Genomic DNA, 17,010 nt, shown 5'->3' on the forward strand with positions numbered 1-17,010 from the left:
ATTGGCAGGCAGATTCTTATCTACTGGACCACTAGGGAAGTCCCAAGATGATGCTTTTCCTATTAACGTTGTGTTAATCTTTAAATTGCCTTATATTCTTAGGGCATGAAGCAGGAAATAAACATAAAACAAGGTAACAAGCAGGAGGGAATGACTGTTCCACGCACTGTTCAGTATTTATGACCCAAAGAATGGTTGGTTATAAAGAAGAGCCTGCTGAATTTGAACGACCTTGTCACTGGAGGATCAGTCAGGCCTATGGGGTAATGAGTCAATTTCTTCGGCCTCTGGCTTTGTCTGGGAAGTGACTGAACCGTGCTTGTGTTGAAGGAACTCAATGGCCAGCCGTGTGATGGCCTCTAGAATGATAAGCCTCATCTCCATTGCATCTTAAGAAGTCCAACTCCTGCTGTTTACCAGGAGCTTGGAAAATCTCAGAGGTGATGTTGTTAAAGGCAACTTGGGCTTCATCCCTGGATAAATACCATCACCTGCTTTAATTTCCATGAATGAAGAGCAGCTTCCCTTTAGTAAAATATAACCCACTCATTAATAACCCAAGGTTTTAAAGCTTTAAAAAAAATCAGCATTAAGTGTGGCTATTTCATTTTAAATGCAAAATCCTTGAATAGACCAGAGATCTTAATTTTTTTAAATATAGTGGAGTATTTTAATTATGAATGCACTTGCATATTCTCAGCATACTTCATTATTTATGTAGTTGGTGAAAAAGCTTTTTAATTAAATAGCATGCTGGCAATCCATTGTGAAATGTATAGATGTAGATTTTCCTAGCATTAAAAAACTAAACACATGCGCATGATACCTTCTGGCAAGCACATGTACATTAATCACCAGGAGGTACTTATTTCTAAGTGATCCTAAAATTTGACCAAACTGTCTTTTTATTGGAAACAAAATAAGTAGCATAATTTGCTGGCACTCTGAATGGTTATTCTCATTCAATGCACTCAACTCATTTGGAAATGGGGTAGAGCAGCGGTTTTCAAAGTGTGGCCCCTACATTAGGAACAGGAGCTCCCAGCTGGGTGCATCCTAAAACTGTCAGCTCTTGAACTCCACTCCAGGTCTACTGACTCAGCAATTCTGGGCATCCAGTCAGCACCCTGTGAAGTAACAAGCCCTCCAGGTAATCCTGATGGAGGTTAAGTTTTGACACAGATTATGGAGTGACGCTTATACCTGGTATCTGGGTTTTATTCATGGTTCCTCTCGTGACAGTTGGTCATGATAAAACGAATAAGTCCATGCATTAGTTTCCCCATCAAAAAAACTGTTATAAAGATTCTCGCTTGTTTAAGGTTTAAAGAATTGCTCGAGGTCGTCAGAGTTTCAAGAGGGTGAAAGAGTCCCAGTGGGTGAAGTATTTGAAGCAGGAGGTGGATGAAAGCTGTCCACTAATATCAAGTCTATACTCACCAATTTTGAGTCAAGATATATCAGGGCTCAATGTATATACATGGTGATTCTCTTCTGTCCCCACTCAAAAAAACCTCTGAAATTCGAGAGCACCTCCTCATTCACCATTTTGTGGCAAGCTGTGGCGTGGTGTCAGCAGTCTTGCGGAGACTCCCCGTGCCTGTGTGGAGGCTGACGACCAGTCCACGTCACCTCCCTGGGCTCGGGGACCAAGGCCTGGAGGTGGGTGGCGTGCAGAAGGCCACACCAAGAGTCCGCACTCCGGGCCAGCGCGAGGCTTACAGGCTCCCGGCTCCCTGCTCTGTTCTTTGTCTTCTGAATGAACAAAGCTGCTTCTTAAGTACACATAAGCCAAACTGCCTCTCAAATTGCAGCCATCTACTTTGAGTTCAGATTTGCACAGCATGACATGAATTGGGCTGCAAATTATGCAGAAAACAGCCATCACATCCATCTGTGATGTCAAAATCCTCCAGTACAATGTGACCTGGTAGGATCTGTGAGAGGAATAAGTACTTTAGGTCTGATGCCTTCTCTATGCCATATGATGAATCTCCTCCTAGGTGCTTTTGGCCTAGTGTGGAAAGGTTAAATATGATTGAGGTTGTGCCTGGGATATTCTCAAGAGCAGAACTCATTTCCAGGGGTGCAATTAGATTTTTTTTTTTTAATGGTAAAGTAACTAGAAAAAGAAAACACACACATACACTCATACCTAATGGTAAACTGAATTTATTTCCTCTTGGAAAACAATTCCAGTAATCTCCAGGTTCAGACCGCAGAGTAAACATTAATAACAGTAACATACAGGTTAGTTCAACTGATTCAAGAATTTGGCTGTGTGAAATCATTAAGGAAAACCTTGAACACTCAAAGCTTCAAATGTATCCAGGAAAAAAAAAAATTCTTTGACAGTCTACATAACAACTATTGCATATATAGTGATGCTACCTGTCACATTGCAAGGCTTACAAATATATATACGGGCCTTACCCAGCTGTGGGGTTCTGTGAGAACATCTCTTCATGGTTTTTTGCAAGAATCTTCAGCAATAAAAAATAGTCTTGGGTTTAACCGTTGATATACCAAAAAAGAGAAATTCTAGGCTTAAGTGTTAAGAAAAGGAAGTCCAAATATAGTCTCATGTGTAACCGGGTTGTTTTAATCTGTCTTCCTTGAAAATACTTTCTCTTAAGCCATTTTGCTCACATTCTTTTTTTTTTTTTAATCTTGCCTGAATAGGGCCCAAGTCCACTTGTCTTTATAAGACCATTTTAGTATCAGACGACATAATACATGTGAGACACTTTATATACAGGGGGTCTATCCGGTGCTCAAAAGTTCAAACACATGAACATCCAACAGTTTTGATAATACAAGTTTTATGGTACAATACAATGTTTCTGAATAATATACATTAACAATGAAAGTTTCGTGCAAAGAGTAAAACATGTTCCCTTTTTGTGCCACAAAAGTCATTCTCCTTGAGAGACGGTGCTTGCACTAACTGCTGTGTTGGGTCATCGTATGATTCTGTAATGAGAAAGAAAACGGGGGTGGAGGGAGAGAAAAAAACTTAAGTGATCATATTTTCATCAAACCAAGTAACTGTAAATGCTGGTTGATTTACAATGACCTGAAAACTGTTTCTGAGTCTGGAAGAATGGGGGCTCGGGGTTGGGGTGGGGACTGGCTTCTCCCCACCCCCAGTGAGAGCCAGGAGGAGGGGTGGGGTGGGGCCAGGGGTCTTCCCTTTCTCTGACTCTGCTTCACTCCCCAAAATAGCCCCCTCACTTTCCACCATCTCTTCTTATCAGCATACGCCTCTTTTCAAACACCAGGGTAACACTATTTTAACAGATTTATCTGTGCATTATTTCCATTGATTAGATGCTTTTGTTCTACCCATGCTTAGAAGGTGAACATCTTAACAACAGAGGCCCTATCCATCCCTAAATACAGATTTTATGGAAAAGAGCTGCCTGGCCGACACCTGACCAACGGGGCAGGAAGCATCTCTAGCTCTTCTCCTGGGGGTGGGCTCAGGGTTGGGTCCCCACCTGGTGCAGAAGCAGATCACAGCAGCCTGAAACCAGCCCCCCTCCAGTCCCCAGTAGGTGCAGTCTTTGTGGTAATTTGGTGGTGTGCCCTCCATCCACACAGCATGTCCCCTTTCTGAGCTAACATCCGGTTCCAAATTGTGAGTGGGAACTGGGTTTTCGGGCAACTTATAGCCACAAGCGGGCCCAGGGGTGAACACTGGGTGGTGGGTGGGCTCCAGACCTGGGCCTGTAGCCTGCATGGGGGATGCTCACAGACCCACAGGACATTCATTTGGAGCAAGCATCTGGAGATGACCCCACTGCGCCTTCCCTGAGCCGTGTTTTTCCACCTCTCGCTGTTGACCCCCTCTCCCCATTCCTTCTGATCAGAATCTTGAGGTCTGTCCCTAAGTATGAACACTTCCATGCTCATCCCATCTAAGACCGCTTTCCCTGTCTCTGATTTCCCATTGTCCTTAATACTGCTTATATCATATGCAGCTGAGGTCTTGTCTTCTGGTTATCTGCAGTTCTGGCTCTCTCCCTGTGTCCGTAATTCTGGTCTTCATCCACTTATTCATTCCTTCATAAACAGCTCTTGAACACTTGCATTACCACCAGCCACAGCCCGCAGCATTGCAGTGCTTGGCAAAGAGGGTCCAGCCAAATGAATGACCAGCTAGGCAAGGGCCACTGGAAGTAGAAGGATGGTCCGAGCCTTCACATCTTCAGAGTGCTCACGGACTCAAGAAAGTCACATGGGCACCTAATGAAAAAGCCACCTGGTGGGAATATATTAGAAATGACCACAGGAATATCACACACACCTAACCTGGCCTGGCCTTTGGGGAAGGCTTTGCAGTGGAACTGGCTTAGGACATTTTAGTTGAGGCTGGAAACACGAAGAGGCATTTGGGATGCAGGGCAGGTGCTTCAGGCCAAAGACCCTCATGGGTAAAGGCAACAAAGCAAGAATACACAAAGTAGGTTTGTGGACCTGCAGCTCATTCAGATTGGCTGGAATCTTCTCAAGTGTCCAGAACCAAGAGTGTGGATGAGAAATGAAGGTAGAGAGAAGTTTGGGGCCAGATTCTGAAGAGCCTTCTGTACCTGGCTATGGAGTTCAGACTTGGTCTTGTAGGTAAGGAGGAGCTATGGAAAATTTTCAGTAGAGGGCTTTGTCTTCGAGATCTTTGTTATCTTTTCATTTCCCCAGGAAACTAGCCAAATGCCTGCCCAGTGAGTAGAGGGTGAAAAGCCGGAGGCTTGGCTGCTTTGAGTTGCTCAGCTGGGGCTGACAGCACCAGTGAGGGAGACAGGGGTCTTGTGAAGATGACCCAGGTCTTCTGTTCCCTATTTCAAACTAAGTCCATTTTATAAGAAAATGGACAACAAATAATGAGGACTTTATTTCACTCACCTTTATTTAAAACATACCATTTTTATTAATTTAGTGAAAGATGAGCTGGAATTCTTCTTTAACAATATTAGCCTAAAAGTCCATACAGGAGCAGACCAGTTTTATGCCAACTCTTTTTTTTCCTTTGCATTGATTCTAAATAAATATTTGAGCAAATTATCTTTCTCCAATAGGTAGACATAAAAGATAATAAAAAAAATTTCTGTAAGATTGGGCTTGACTCTGAGATAGCAAAATGTATGAGAAAGTTTAGACAATGCACTTTTTTATTGTTTATAACTCCTTTGATCATAATTACATTGATACTTAAGGGGATAGTAATGTTTCTTAGTCTCACCGGTATTTTGATGACACTTTATGTCTGCCTATTGGAGAAAAATAATTTGCAGAAGTATTTATTTAGAACCAATACAAAGGAAAAAAGTGAAAATGAAGTGTTAATCACTCAGTCATGTGTGACTCTTTGCAACCCCATGGACTATAGCCTGCCAGGCTCCTCGTTCCATCAAATTCTCCAGGCAAGAACACTAGCCATTCCCTTCTCCAGGGGATCTTCCTGACCCGGGGATCAAACCTGGTTCTCCTGTATCACAGGCAGAATTCCATGGACAGAGGAGTCTGGCAGGTTACCAGCCATGGCGTCACTTTTACTTTTTTTCCTTTGTATTGATTCTAAATAAATAGTTCTGCAAATTACTTTTCTCCAGAAGTAGACATAAAGGATGATAAAAAAAAAAAACTGATGAGACTAAGAAAACATTGCTCTCCCCTTAAATATCAACATAAGCATGATCAAAGAGGTTATAAACAATAAAAACATTCAATTACTCAAAACGATCTGTCTAAACTTTCTCATACATTTTTCTATCTCACAGTCAAGACTGATCTTACAGAAAGTTTTTATTTAAAAAATTAAGAAAATAAGTACAAGAAGCTGTGACAATAGCTATCTAAATGGTAGAACTTTGACAGGAGGATGTGTGATTTTTAAAATCAAAGTAAAAAAAAAAAACATTTAATAACATTATTTAAAGAGATTTCACAATGTCCCTGGCAGTTCAGTGGCAGTCCCAATGCAGGGGGTCCAGGGCTCGATCCCTGGTCAGGGAACTAGATCCCTCATACTGCAATTAGTGATTCCGCATACCACAACTAAGACGCGATGCAGCCAAATAATTAACTAAAAAAATGTTAAAAAATTGAGTGCTGAATTAAAAAAAAAAAAAAAGACGAAATAAATTCTTGGGAATTAAAAAAAAAAAAAATTGAGTGCTTACTACAGACATTGCACATTCAATTGAATTTTAGAGGTTAATGAAGGAAGCTATGTTACAATCTCTCCAGTGTTCTTCTATCCATATATACTGAGAAACTGCAAAACAGAAACCTAACACAAATTGGCCCCAATAGTTGGCAACAGTTGTTTCTTGGATGCTTTCATCCTAAACCAAAGCTGTACACGTCTCTTCAGAGGTGCAAAGAAATGAACAACTACATATGAATCACTTATTGCAACAGATTGAAGTTGCTACTATAAAGGATTTATGCTTTGCATATTAAGAGAGAAGAATATAAATCATCGGAGAGAAGGACAAGGGTAGGGCTTGTGAAATGCAAGCTTCAACAAAAATAAGGAGCTGCAATATAAATAACGTCGAAATGGGAAATCTGGCATGAAAGATGGTGACAGCAGAAAGTTCTCTCGGTGCGGAGATACCTGCATACCACTGAGGTCACTCATTGTCAGTCTTTCTCTTTTTTCTTCCAAGCTGGTTGAAGGGGAGAACAGGGTTCCTCAGACCCAGCCCCCATCCCTAGGCATGGCATTCACCACTGTCAGTGATTCTCAAGGTGAGAAATGGGTGTGTGTGTGTGTGCTCAGTCATGTCCGACTCTTTGCAACCCCATGGACTGTAGCCCACCAGGCTCCTCTGTCCATGGAATTTCCCAGGCAAGAATACTGGAGTGGGTTGCCAGGTCCTTTTCCAGGGGATCTTCCCCACCCAGGGATGGAAACCGGGTTTCTTAGGTCTCCTGCATTGGCAGGTGTATTCTTTACCACGGTGCCACCCGGGAAGCCCAGAAATGTGGTGTATTTTCATGGAAAAGAAAACAAACAAAAACCTCAGGTGATTCTGATCCAGTCCTCAAGGGTTTGTCCTCACCACCTTGGAGGATCCCTGAGATGTAACTGTTCCCCTCCCCCCCACAGCACTTTGAGTCACTGAAAATATGAATGACCTGATTTCATTTTCTGGAGGGAGGAATGGGTGTCTGAGCTGCACAGGTTACTGGGTTGGCGATTAGGGGTTGGAGAGAAAGACAGTGTGTTCGTCTCTAGACTTCACTGAAGATCCACCCATAAGAGAAACAAGAAGTTGCTTCTTGGGAGCCCTCTGCCTAATTGGGTGTATTTTTAAAATCACAGACAACATTTTTCAGAAAGGGAGACAAGAAGTGAGTGGGAAAGATGAAACATAGACCAGAGAAGTGCTAAGCCCGAGGGGAGGGCAGGTGCCTGGGGCCTGATGCTCCTCGCCAGGCCAGCCCCACCACAGAGCCTGCCGTGAACCCCTGCCGCAAGAACAGGGGCCGGGACAAGCAGCGGAGAAAACGCTGCCAGGCCATCCGCGAGTCGCCTTCTCTTGTAAGAGTTTTCTGCTCTTTAGGTCTGGAGGAAACCACTACACTAGAACAAAGCAGTGGGTAATCTCACCAATTTTACACAGCAATTCACAGTCCCCAAAGTACTTTAATGCAATGACAGGTTATGAGAAAAAATATCTGTTCCAATGAAGGGAAAGTGTTTTACATAATCGAGGAGAACATCAGCGCAGCATCGATGCCGGTGGGGAGGGGTGATGACAGAAAAGGAAGTAGGAAGAGAAGAAAAGTTCTGTAATCCCACAGAGAGCCATATTCTACTCTGCAAAAAGCCAGCTCTTGGAGACCCCATGTCTAAGTAACTGAAAATTGCAAACCATTAATCCCAGTTATGAACAGTTGTTTTACACGAGAGGGGTTTGTGTTAAAAAAAATTAAATTCACAACACACCTTAAAGCTTAAAAGACAATCCATCTACGTATGATACCTTAATAGCCAGGTTTAAAACAAAAAGAACACACAAAAAACCCCACTCTCTTTACTGTAAAGGGCCCCATTTGGAAGGAGTTTGTTCTTTTTCTCCTCTAAAACCTGAAATTAAACTTAGAAAGCTAAAAAACAGATGAGGACCTTAAAAATTCCCTTCTAGCACTATGAATTTCTTTTTAAAATATGAGATGCCTTTCATTTTATAAGACTGGAATTCTCATTTTGGGCTTGGCACGCTAACACATGATTAATTCAGCCTCTCTCTTTCTGAGAGCTGACCACATTTACTGGTCAAACGGTTTAATCCTATTTAAAATGCAATCCAAGCAAAATATTTTTAAATAAAAATAAAAACCCACGATCCCCTGTAACTGTTCACCTTGGCCAAACTATCCCATTTGCCTGCGATCTTGATGTGAATTTGAATATCTGCACCTATAACAACGATGAAGTTAAGCTCCAGAGGAAAACCGGGGCCATCTACCTTCCCAGGGTGGAAAAATTAAGTCCCCACCCCAAAAATGGTGCTCATGGATCACCCTTGCTTGGTCAGTATTTTGGCAGAGAGGATGTCTCATAGTCTATGCTTTGTAGCCTTCTGTTGGCATCAAAAAATATTAAGCAGCAATAGTCATAAAAATAAAAACTATGTCTAAATGGAAGTTTTGTGAGATCTGTTGATTCAAAGATGTTAATCATTTTTACTGTGACTTGTCTATTTACAGCCCTTTGTCTCAAATTCTGACAAGCTTTTAAAACTAAGAAAAAGAGCCATTTTAAAAAGGAATGAAAACAAAACAAAACAAAACAATCTTTCCACTAATTCACCACGCCATTAGAATCCTGAATTTAAACTGGAGTTGTATTCAGTTTAAATGAGATGTTTTCCAACCAGAGGAAATAGGAGGCAATTGTGGCTTTGCAACAATGCAAGGCGGGAAGAAATAAAAGAAATAGAAAGATTAAATGTAGCTGTTTCTTTCAACAGATGGTGACAGCACCAAGGCAGCATGTTGTTTTTTCTTTAGTTGAAGAATGCAAACATCCGTAATCAATCATTGCTGATTAACTAATTATATTACCCTTCCTTTTATCACCAGGGTTGGACCTTTATCTGTAAACACTATCATAGTCTGTATGCTCTTATTTTTCTAGAAGCATATCCCAGTACACAAACACAGTCGTGCAGTTACAGGCTGCAAACAGAATTCTACATTATTATCCACCTTTAAGCATTGCTGCTTTATTTTTTATTTTTTTTTTAAACAAAAGCAATTGGTTTCCAACAGGCTGGATAATAAGTCTTTTGACCTGCATTCTTCTTTGACCCATTAAGGTCACCTCTGTGCTCGGGCATATAGCTGACTTCGGAAATGCCTGCAAGTCCTACATTTCATCTCCTGCCCACTCAAAATAAAGCTTTCTTTAAATGTGTCTGCTCGGGTCCCTGAAGGCCAAAGAAGCCTCCCTGTAGTGGGCAATGGAGGGACAGAAGCCTCTGCCTTTATTAATGAATGCAGACCATTATGAGTCTGGCTGGCTCCTTCCCTGTTCCCAGAAGCATATACTGTACGTGACTTAAAATGCTAGAATATTGACACAAAGCGAGCTGGGCACCCCTAAGGAAAATTACTCCTTGGATATAATGTAGGCTCGTAACAGCTATTAGAGTACAAATAAAACCCTCCGGGATCAAACTGACATATACCGCATTCTACCTAGTCCTCAAACATTAGAAGAAATTCTTTGTGAAGGCACTCTCAAGGACAGCATTAAACTGACTTTTGTAGCAATCTGCAACAGCTTTTTGGCTCAGAGCTTTTAGTACTAAATCTCTGGTTTGAATCAATATAAGTACTATATCTTCTACATTAATCAATACATTTGGTTCGATACATGTTCTATTAAATTATACTTTCTAATCAAGATTTTTACATTTCTACCCTCTCTCTTTTTTTCATTCCCAACTTTGTTTGCTAGTAAAACAGTTTTAAGAGTGTAGCCACCTCATGGAGAGAAGATATTGGTCAATCTCCCCTCACTGGTTAGAGAAAAAATACAATGGCGAAAGGCAGCCTTGAAACATCTTGATAGGGTTAACGGGATTTGTGAAGGCGATAAATTAACATTTTCAAAGTCCACACAATTACAAAAAGGACTCATAGTTTTAAATTAATTAAAAGTGAATGACTTCAGCTCTGTAAGTACCATTAGAATGTTCTAAAAAATCACCCAAATCATCCACAATACCAATTAGACTCCGTTTCACCATCCCAAGGTTTCTCTTGACCACAAATTATATACTTTTTAGCTGGGGAAATCTGGGGTAATTGTGTTTTCATGGCCCCTACCTGGTAAAGGTCAGGAACCTATACATGGGCATGTGTATTTTGGTGAGATACATTTTGGTGGCTCAGTGGTAAAGAATTTGCCTGCCAGTGCAGGAGATGCCGGTTCGATTCCTGGGTTGGGAAGATCCTCTTGAGAAGGAAATAGCAACCCATTCCAGTACTCTTGCCTGAGAAATCCCATGGACAGAGGAGCCTGGAAGGCTACAGTCCATGGGGTTGCAAACAAAGAGTCAGACACGACTTAGCTAATAAACAATAACAACATAATTTTAATGAATATTCTTTAAAAGACAAATATATGATATTTCCCAAAGTAAAAAATATATTCATAAAATGGATTTTCATGACCAGGGGTGGCTGGTTCACAGTTTTCACTTTGGTAGAATTTACTAAAATGAAGTCTACTCTTGTATTTTGATATACAGCAATGGAATTTCCCAAACTGTCTGTCATGATATGCTTTGCCTCTCTCTCTCTAATGCCATGAATGTTGCATTTATGATCATGTTTGCACTGACAGAATTTCCCTCTTTATTTTTTCATATGGTAATGTCATCACCATGAACTTAGAGAGACACTGATGCATTTTCTTTTGACATTTAACAGTTCGCATGGGCTTGGCCTGACGTTGCAAAGCATTTTCTGGGTGACACTAAGCTATATTACAGCAAAAGGTGAAATGGCATCATCAGAAGTGATCAGAAAAATACATGATATTAAAGACAGAAAAGGACTATTAGGTTATTGAATTTGTCCCCTTACTGGACAAAAATTGTTTTACGAAGTTTACAGTCGGGGCTAGTTTTTACTGGTCTTAGCAATGAAGCTTCCATCACACCTCCCAGAGGAAACAATTTCACATTCTAATAAATCTCACTGAAGGACATTTTTCTTTTTTTTTTTTTTTTTGTATTTTTCCTTTGGACATTCATGCTAAAAAAACCTATAAAAGGTCGGGCTGGGTTATCTCAGCCTTCTTGATTATGTATTGTAGTACAAAGTTCTTCTGTCTCATCCAAAGAAACCCAAAAGACAGTTTCTTAGTCATTATACAAAAACTCGTCATTCAGTTGCTTTGTTCTAGAGGGAGATTCCTACAAATTAAATGGAAGGCCAGGGAGACCAGGTTTCCCAACTTTAGCAGTAGTGGCTTGTTGGGAGAGACAAGTCTTTGCTCCTCTGCGCTCTAGGATGTTAGCAGCATCCCTGGCTTTCATCAACAACATGCCAGGGGCACCTTTCCAGTCATGACAGCCAGAAATCTTTTCCCTGGTGCTTCAAATGGTAAAGAATCTGGCTGCATTGTGGGAGACCCAGGTTTGATCCCTGGGTCTGGAAGATCCCCTGCAGAAGGGAATGGCTACTCACTCCAGTATTCTTGCCTGGAGAATTCCATAGACAGAGTCTGGTGGGCTACAGTCCATGGGGTCGCAAAGATTCAGAAACCTCCAGGCCTTGCCATATCCCCTGGAGGAAAAAATCACCCGCAGCTGAGGACCACTGCCTAGTGTTCTGAAAACACTGAACCTGCCATGCCTGCTTGAGGACACAAGCTAGTTTTCAGTCTCAGTGGTACCTGTTCCCCATCAAATTAAAATAAAAGGACAGCAAAAGAGACACATATATACCATATGGAACCATACTGCATGGCATTTAAAAAATGTGTTCAGGGATTTCCCTAGTGGACCAGTGGTTAAGAATCTGCCTTCCAATGCTGGGTACATGGGTTCGATCCTTGGTTAGGGAACTAAGATACCACATGCCAGGGAGCAACTTGTGGAGCCCACACACCACAAGTAGAGTGAAGCCTGTGTATTGCAGTGAAGATTAGGCATGCCACAGTTAAGACCCAACACAGCCATAAAATCAACACTGAATATTCACTGAAAGGACTGATGCTGAAGCTGAAGTTCCAATACTTGGGCCACCTGATGCAAAGAGTTGACTCACTGGCAAAGATCTTGATGCTGGAAAAGGTGGATGGCAAGGAGAGAAGGGGACGACAGAGGATGAGATGATTGGCTGGCATCACTGACTCAATGGACATGAGTTTGAGCAAAGTCTGGGAGATAGTGAAGGACAGGGAAGCCTGGTGTGGTGCAGTTCATGGGGTCACAAAGAGTTGGACATGACTTAGTGACTGAACAACAACAAAAAAATAAAATAAAAATATGGTCAATGATGAGAATGAGCATTTGTAGAGAAATTGTGAAAAGGATTATTTGAAATATATAATAAGTGTCATTGCTTGTATGAATAATCATTTCTCCCAAAACATCCACGCATTCAGCAATTTACTAAGACCTTCCATGTACCATCAGTGAACAAAGGTGGAATATGTGACACTTAATCAATGCTGTTTTAGAAATATTAACAATATGATAAAGTATAAAAGGACCAAAACATTAAGCTATGGAAACTAATATTTAAGGTATGGAAACAACTCCCTACTCTGAACAACTGCAGAGCCATCATCCCTCATTTGCTGGTCAAGATTCAACAGCAGGAGTCAGTGATGTAAGTGATGCCTCAGAGAACTAAAGAAATGGTCTCTAGCAGCATCTGTTCCAACATCCCGTTTCATAAACGATGAAATCAAGTCCCAGAGAGTTTAAGTCAACTTTCAAGGTCTTATAGCTACTCCAAGGCTGAACTGGCTTCCACGAAGAAGCAACTGGTGAGTGGTATGGGTTCCTATGTTCTAATCCCTGGGCTGTGCTGACTGTGGGGCCCAGACAGATGTGCACCATCAGGGCACTCACCAGGGGCAGGAGCACCAGGTACCATGGATCACAGAGAAAGGGCACCTCACCTTCTGAGCTCAGTTCTTGGAGGAGTCACGCTTGCCTGGTGCTGGAGTGATGATGAGGAAAAGGAGGTTAGAAGACAAGAGACAGGCTCCAGGGGGAAGGCAAACGGGAGCCAGGCTGAGAGTCACGGGAATTAGGGGTGATTGATCCCTGGGGGGCTGGAGATCCATCCGGCTGGGCAGGGAGATGGAGGTCACTTCAAACAGAGCTTATTTTCACCGTGTGTGCTGGGAAAGCCAATGGTGGTGAATGACACCTCAATACCCACCTAAAGTAGCCTGAGAAGTTAAAGTGTTAGTTGCTCAGTTGTGTCCAACTCTCTGCAACCCCATGAACTTTAGTCTGCCAGGCTCCTCTGTCCATGGGATTGCCCAGGCAAGAATACTGGAGTGGGTTGCCATTTCCTTCTCTAGAGCATCTTCCTGACCCAGGGATCAAAACCAAGTCTCCCGCATTATGAGCAGATTCTTTACCATCTAAGCCACCAAGAAAGCCAAAGTAGTCTAGCCTGAGTCTAACGTGAGTCTTTAAAAACCCAAGTAAAGATGCATTTTTAAAAGAATGCCATGACCACATTGCTAATATAGAACAATGTCCAGTATTTTGACAAGTTAATATTTCAGAGAAATACAACAAGCCACTGTGGTCCACCAGCTTCAAAGAGAGACAAATGCTGCTGACAGGTCATATATGCCCAACGTTAACTTGGTAAAAGTTTTGTTTCTTATTTCTCACTTAAAAATGGTAGTGAGATTTCAGTGGCTAGCTGACTCCTATCTGTTTTGCATATAAGACAAGCTTGAAAGTTCCCTTTTTGAAAGAACTGATAGGGGCGTGACCTATCTATTATACTGAGGAAAAAAATAATAATAACAATAAGGTGCCGAATTGGAAGAAAAGGTTAAAAAGAGCAAAGGGCAACTGGGAGATACATTAAAAGTGCAAAGTTTATTTTTAAAAGAGAACAATGAGTTGAGTGACCTGTTTGCATGCATGGAGCCAACAGAAATTTAAATCCAACTATAGGAAGCCAGCAAAAACGAGAGTCCAGAGCTTAAAGATTCCGCTCAGATTCTAGAATTGCAGGATCCCAGTGTATTGTGAGACAGAAGGCTTTGATAGGCAATACAGTCTAATAAGATATTCAGGGATTAAGTCAGTGCTTCACAGACAGATGTGTCCATGTGCCAGTTGTTGCTAAGCTTTAATTTTTTTCCCCCTGTAATGTTTAATTTATCACACTGGCGCTTTCTAAACTAGAACATCTGTAAACAAGGTTAAGAATGACCTCCTTCCAATTTTACATCCGTGAACAGTGCCCCTTCTTCGTGCTCTAATTTTAGATACCTTAAAGATAAATAAATCTGTGGAAGGAAGGAAAAAGAAGGCTTGGCTGACACTGAAATGTGTTCATCTTGGGCGAATACAAATTTCCTCTCTGCCTGGCTTCTGGGCACACACAACTGACTCAGGATACTCAAGTTACATTCAGCGCACCCCCTCCTGCCCCCCCTCCAAGCACCCCCCCCCGCCCCCGACCGAGTCAAACACAATTAAACAAATTTCTGTTAAATATTCAACAGCCTCCTGTAGTAATGAGCGGCAAAGAATGGGAGGTTAAATTGATAATTGCTCAGCAATGTCCTCTCGCAAATGTTACATATTTCCTGCTCCTCCCTTTTCTCTTAGATTTTGAATCACAGCAGTTTTCTGGTAAAGCATTCAGTTAGTGAAATGACCCACCGTCACACTACTTGGCCCAAGATCTTGCAGTCAGGTTGGGCTGTTTGACCATCAGCGGCAAGTTTCCACCCGCATTGCTTATTTCACTCCTGTTTTTGAAATCCATTGAAAGTTATGTACCTGGAAGCTGTTGGAACAGGGCATTGATTTAAAAACTGACTGGCAGGCTTAGGATTTAAACTCTGGTCCACCAGACGCAAAAGGTCATCTGATTAGAATGGGAGAAGCACAAGGCATAGTAATTGATATTCAAAGGGTAACCTTTGTAGGAAGGAGGAGGAAGCAAGAACTCTTCCTGCTTTTCCACTTGACATGGACAAGGATTCCCTTCAACCAATTCCCAATAATTATGAAAAATAGTGTCTTGAACTTGGACAAAAAGCAAAAGAAATGCTACTTCCTTGTATATGTTATTTCTTATCATTAAAAACACTGCCATGCTGTCTAGGAGGTAAACTCACAGTGAGAGTAAGTCAACATGTTATAAATCATGAAGAATAACAGAAAACAATCTTTCCTCATCATAAGCCACCAAATACTTGTCTACTAGGGCATGTGCTGTAGTGAATACACATACAAAAAATAGAACTAGGATAGGACAATGTATTGATTTCTGTGTGTGTGTGTGTGTGTGTGTGAGTAGCCCAGTCATGTCTGACTCTGCGACCCCATGGACTGTAGCCCGCCAGGCTCCCTTGCCCATGGAATTCTCCAGGCAAGAATACTGGAGTGGGTTGCCGTGCCCTTCTCCAAGGGATCTTCCTGACCCAGGGATTGAACCCGGATCTCCTGCATTGCAGGCATAATCTTTACAGTCTGAGACACCAGGGTAGCGCAATAATTTCCAGAATTAAGCTTCAGAAGGACAAGTGTGTGTGCATATGTGGCCATGTACACACCCATGCCTACACTGGATGCTGGCATGAGCATGTGCCACGGAGCCGGGAGTTACATGCGAGCCTGGGTTCTACGGGTGAAACTCCTCATGCCTGCCTTATCTTTGGGTCCCCGAGGGCTCATATTCCAGCATGGAGAATGCAATTAGAAGGAGCCCCAAGTAGGCTTTGTTTTAAATTCTAAGGAAATCCTTTCAAAATACAAATATTTCACAAGCCCAATTCTATTTGGGTGTCTCTCACTTTAAATTAAAAGAAAAAAATCCTCCTTTGAAGAAAGGAGAAATAATTCTGCACTCAAGTTTGGTGGTTGTTTTTTTTTTTCAGTCTTGCATATTCCCTTTCCTTTCCCCTTTCCCTAAATGTTTTTGTGTACTGGAGAAAGTTTCAAACCCCCTGTCTCCTCCTCCTCTGAAATCACCCCTGGTTATTAGCCAGTGCACCCTGGCAGGGAGAGAGGAAATCAGGAATGCTAAGTGCATCTCTCATCCTATGTGGAACTTTGTGGTCTTAGATATCCATGGATTCCCTTTTGCCCCTCATCTCTTCTTGTTCCAGAATCTTTCAGGTCTTCAAATGGCAGAACTGTACTCCACCCCCACTCTGTCCAAAAGAGCCTCTATTTGCTTCATAAACCCAAGATTACACTCCTGTTCTCTTCCTATTTCCTGGGCATCTTTTCTGACTCTGCTTCTTGGTCTCTGTGGAACAGTTTCCTCACCCCTCACGGTGCACATAGCTTCTAGAAAGACAGCCCCTTAATTCCCCCACACAAAGATGTGCGGTAGCTATGGTGAGAGTAATCTATAACCCTCACATCCTTATATAATTTGCTACTCCACTTTCATTTTAATTCATTACAATAAAGCAATATAATTAAAAAAATAACTCCTTAAAGTGAAGTATTTAACATGATCCTGGAAGGAAGACAGCTTCCGCTATCAGAGGGCCAGGCTGCAGGCACAGTGCACGCTTGTGCAAATTCAAAGGTGAGCTGTAAACAAGCCCGTTGCACCAAGGCTCCCGTGCAGAAAGGACCGGGCGGCGGGAGGCCTCACTCTAATCAGTCCTCAAAGGAACCTGCCACACAGAAGTGGCACTTATTCTAATTTAAAGCCCTCATGCTTGGTTCAGTGTTGCAAAATTTATAAAAGAATAACTTCATTAAACCGCCTGGCACTTCAAACACAAATGCAAACCAGCCACAACATAGA

The 17,010-nt window shown here is 41.9% G+C and overlaps 1 protein-coding gene across 4 annotated transcripts in view; it reads right to left on the reverse strand.

Moving 5' to 3' along the window:
• Positions 1-2,154: 2,154 nt before the first annotated feature.
• The window catches only part of ZNF521 (zinc finger protein 521), a 305,371-nt gene continuing 290,515 nt past the window's right edge, over positions 2,155-17,010 (reverse strand). For all 4 annotated transcript variants that reach the window (XM_070452765.1, XM_070452763.1, XM_070452762.1 and 1 more), the window contains one exon: positions 2,155-2,973. In XM_070452765.1, coding sequence (XP_070308866.1) covers positions 2,944-2,973 — 30 coding nt within the window. In that variant the 3' untranslated portion in view covers positions 2,155-2,943. The remainder of the gene's footprint in view (positions 2,974-17,010) is intronic.

This window comes from Odocoileus virginianus, chromosome 22 (assembly GCF_023699985.2).
Source record: "Odocoileus virginianus isolate 20LAN1187 ecotype Illinois chromosome 22, Ovbor_1.2, whole genome shotgun sequence".
NCBI classification, from domain to species: Eukaryota; Metazoa; Chordata; class Mammalia; order Artiodactyla; family Cervidae; genus Odocoileus; species Odocoileus virginianus.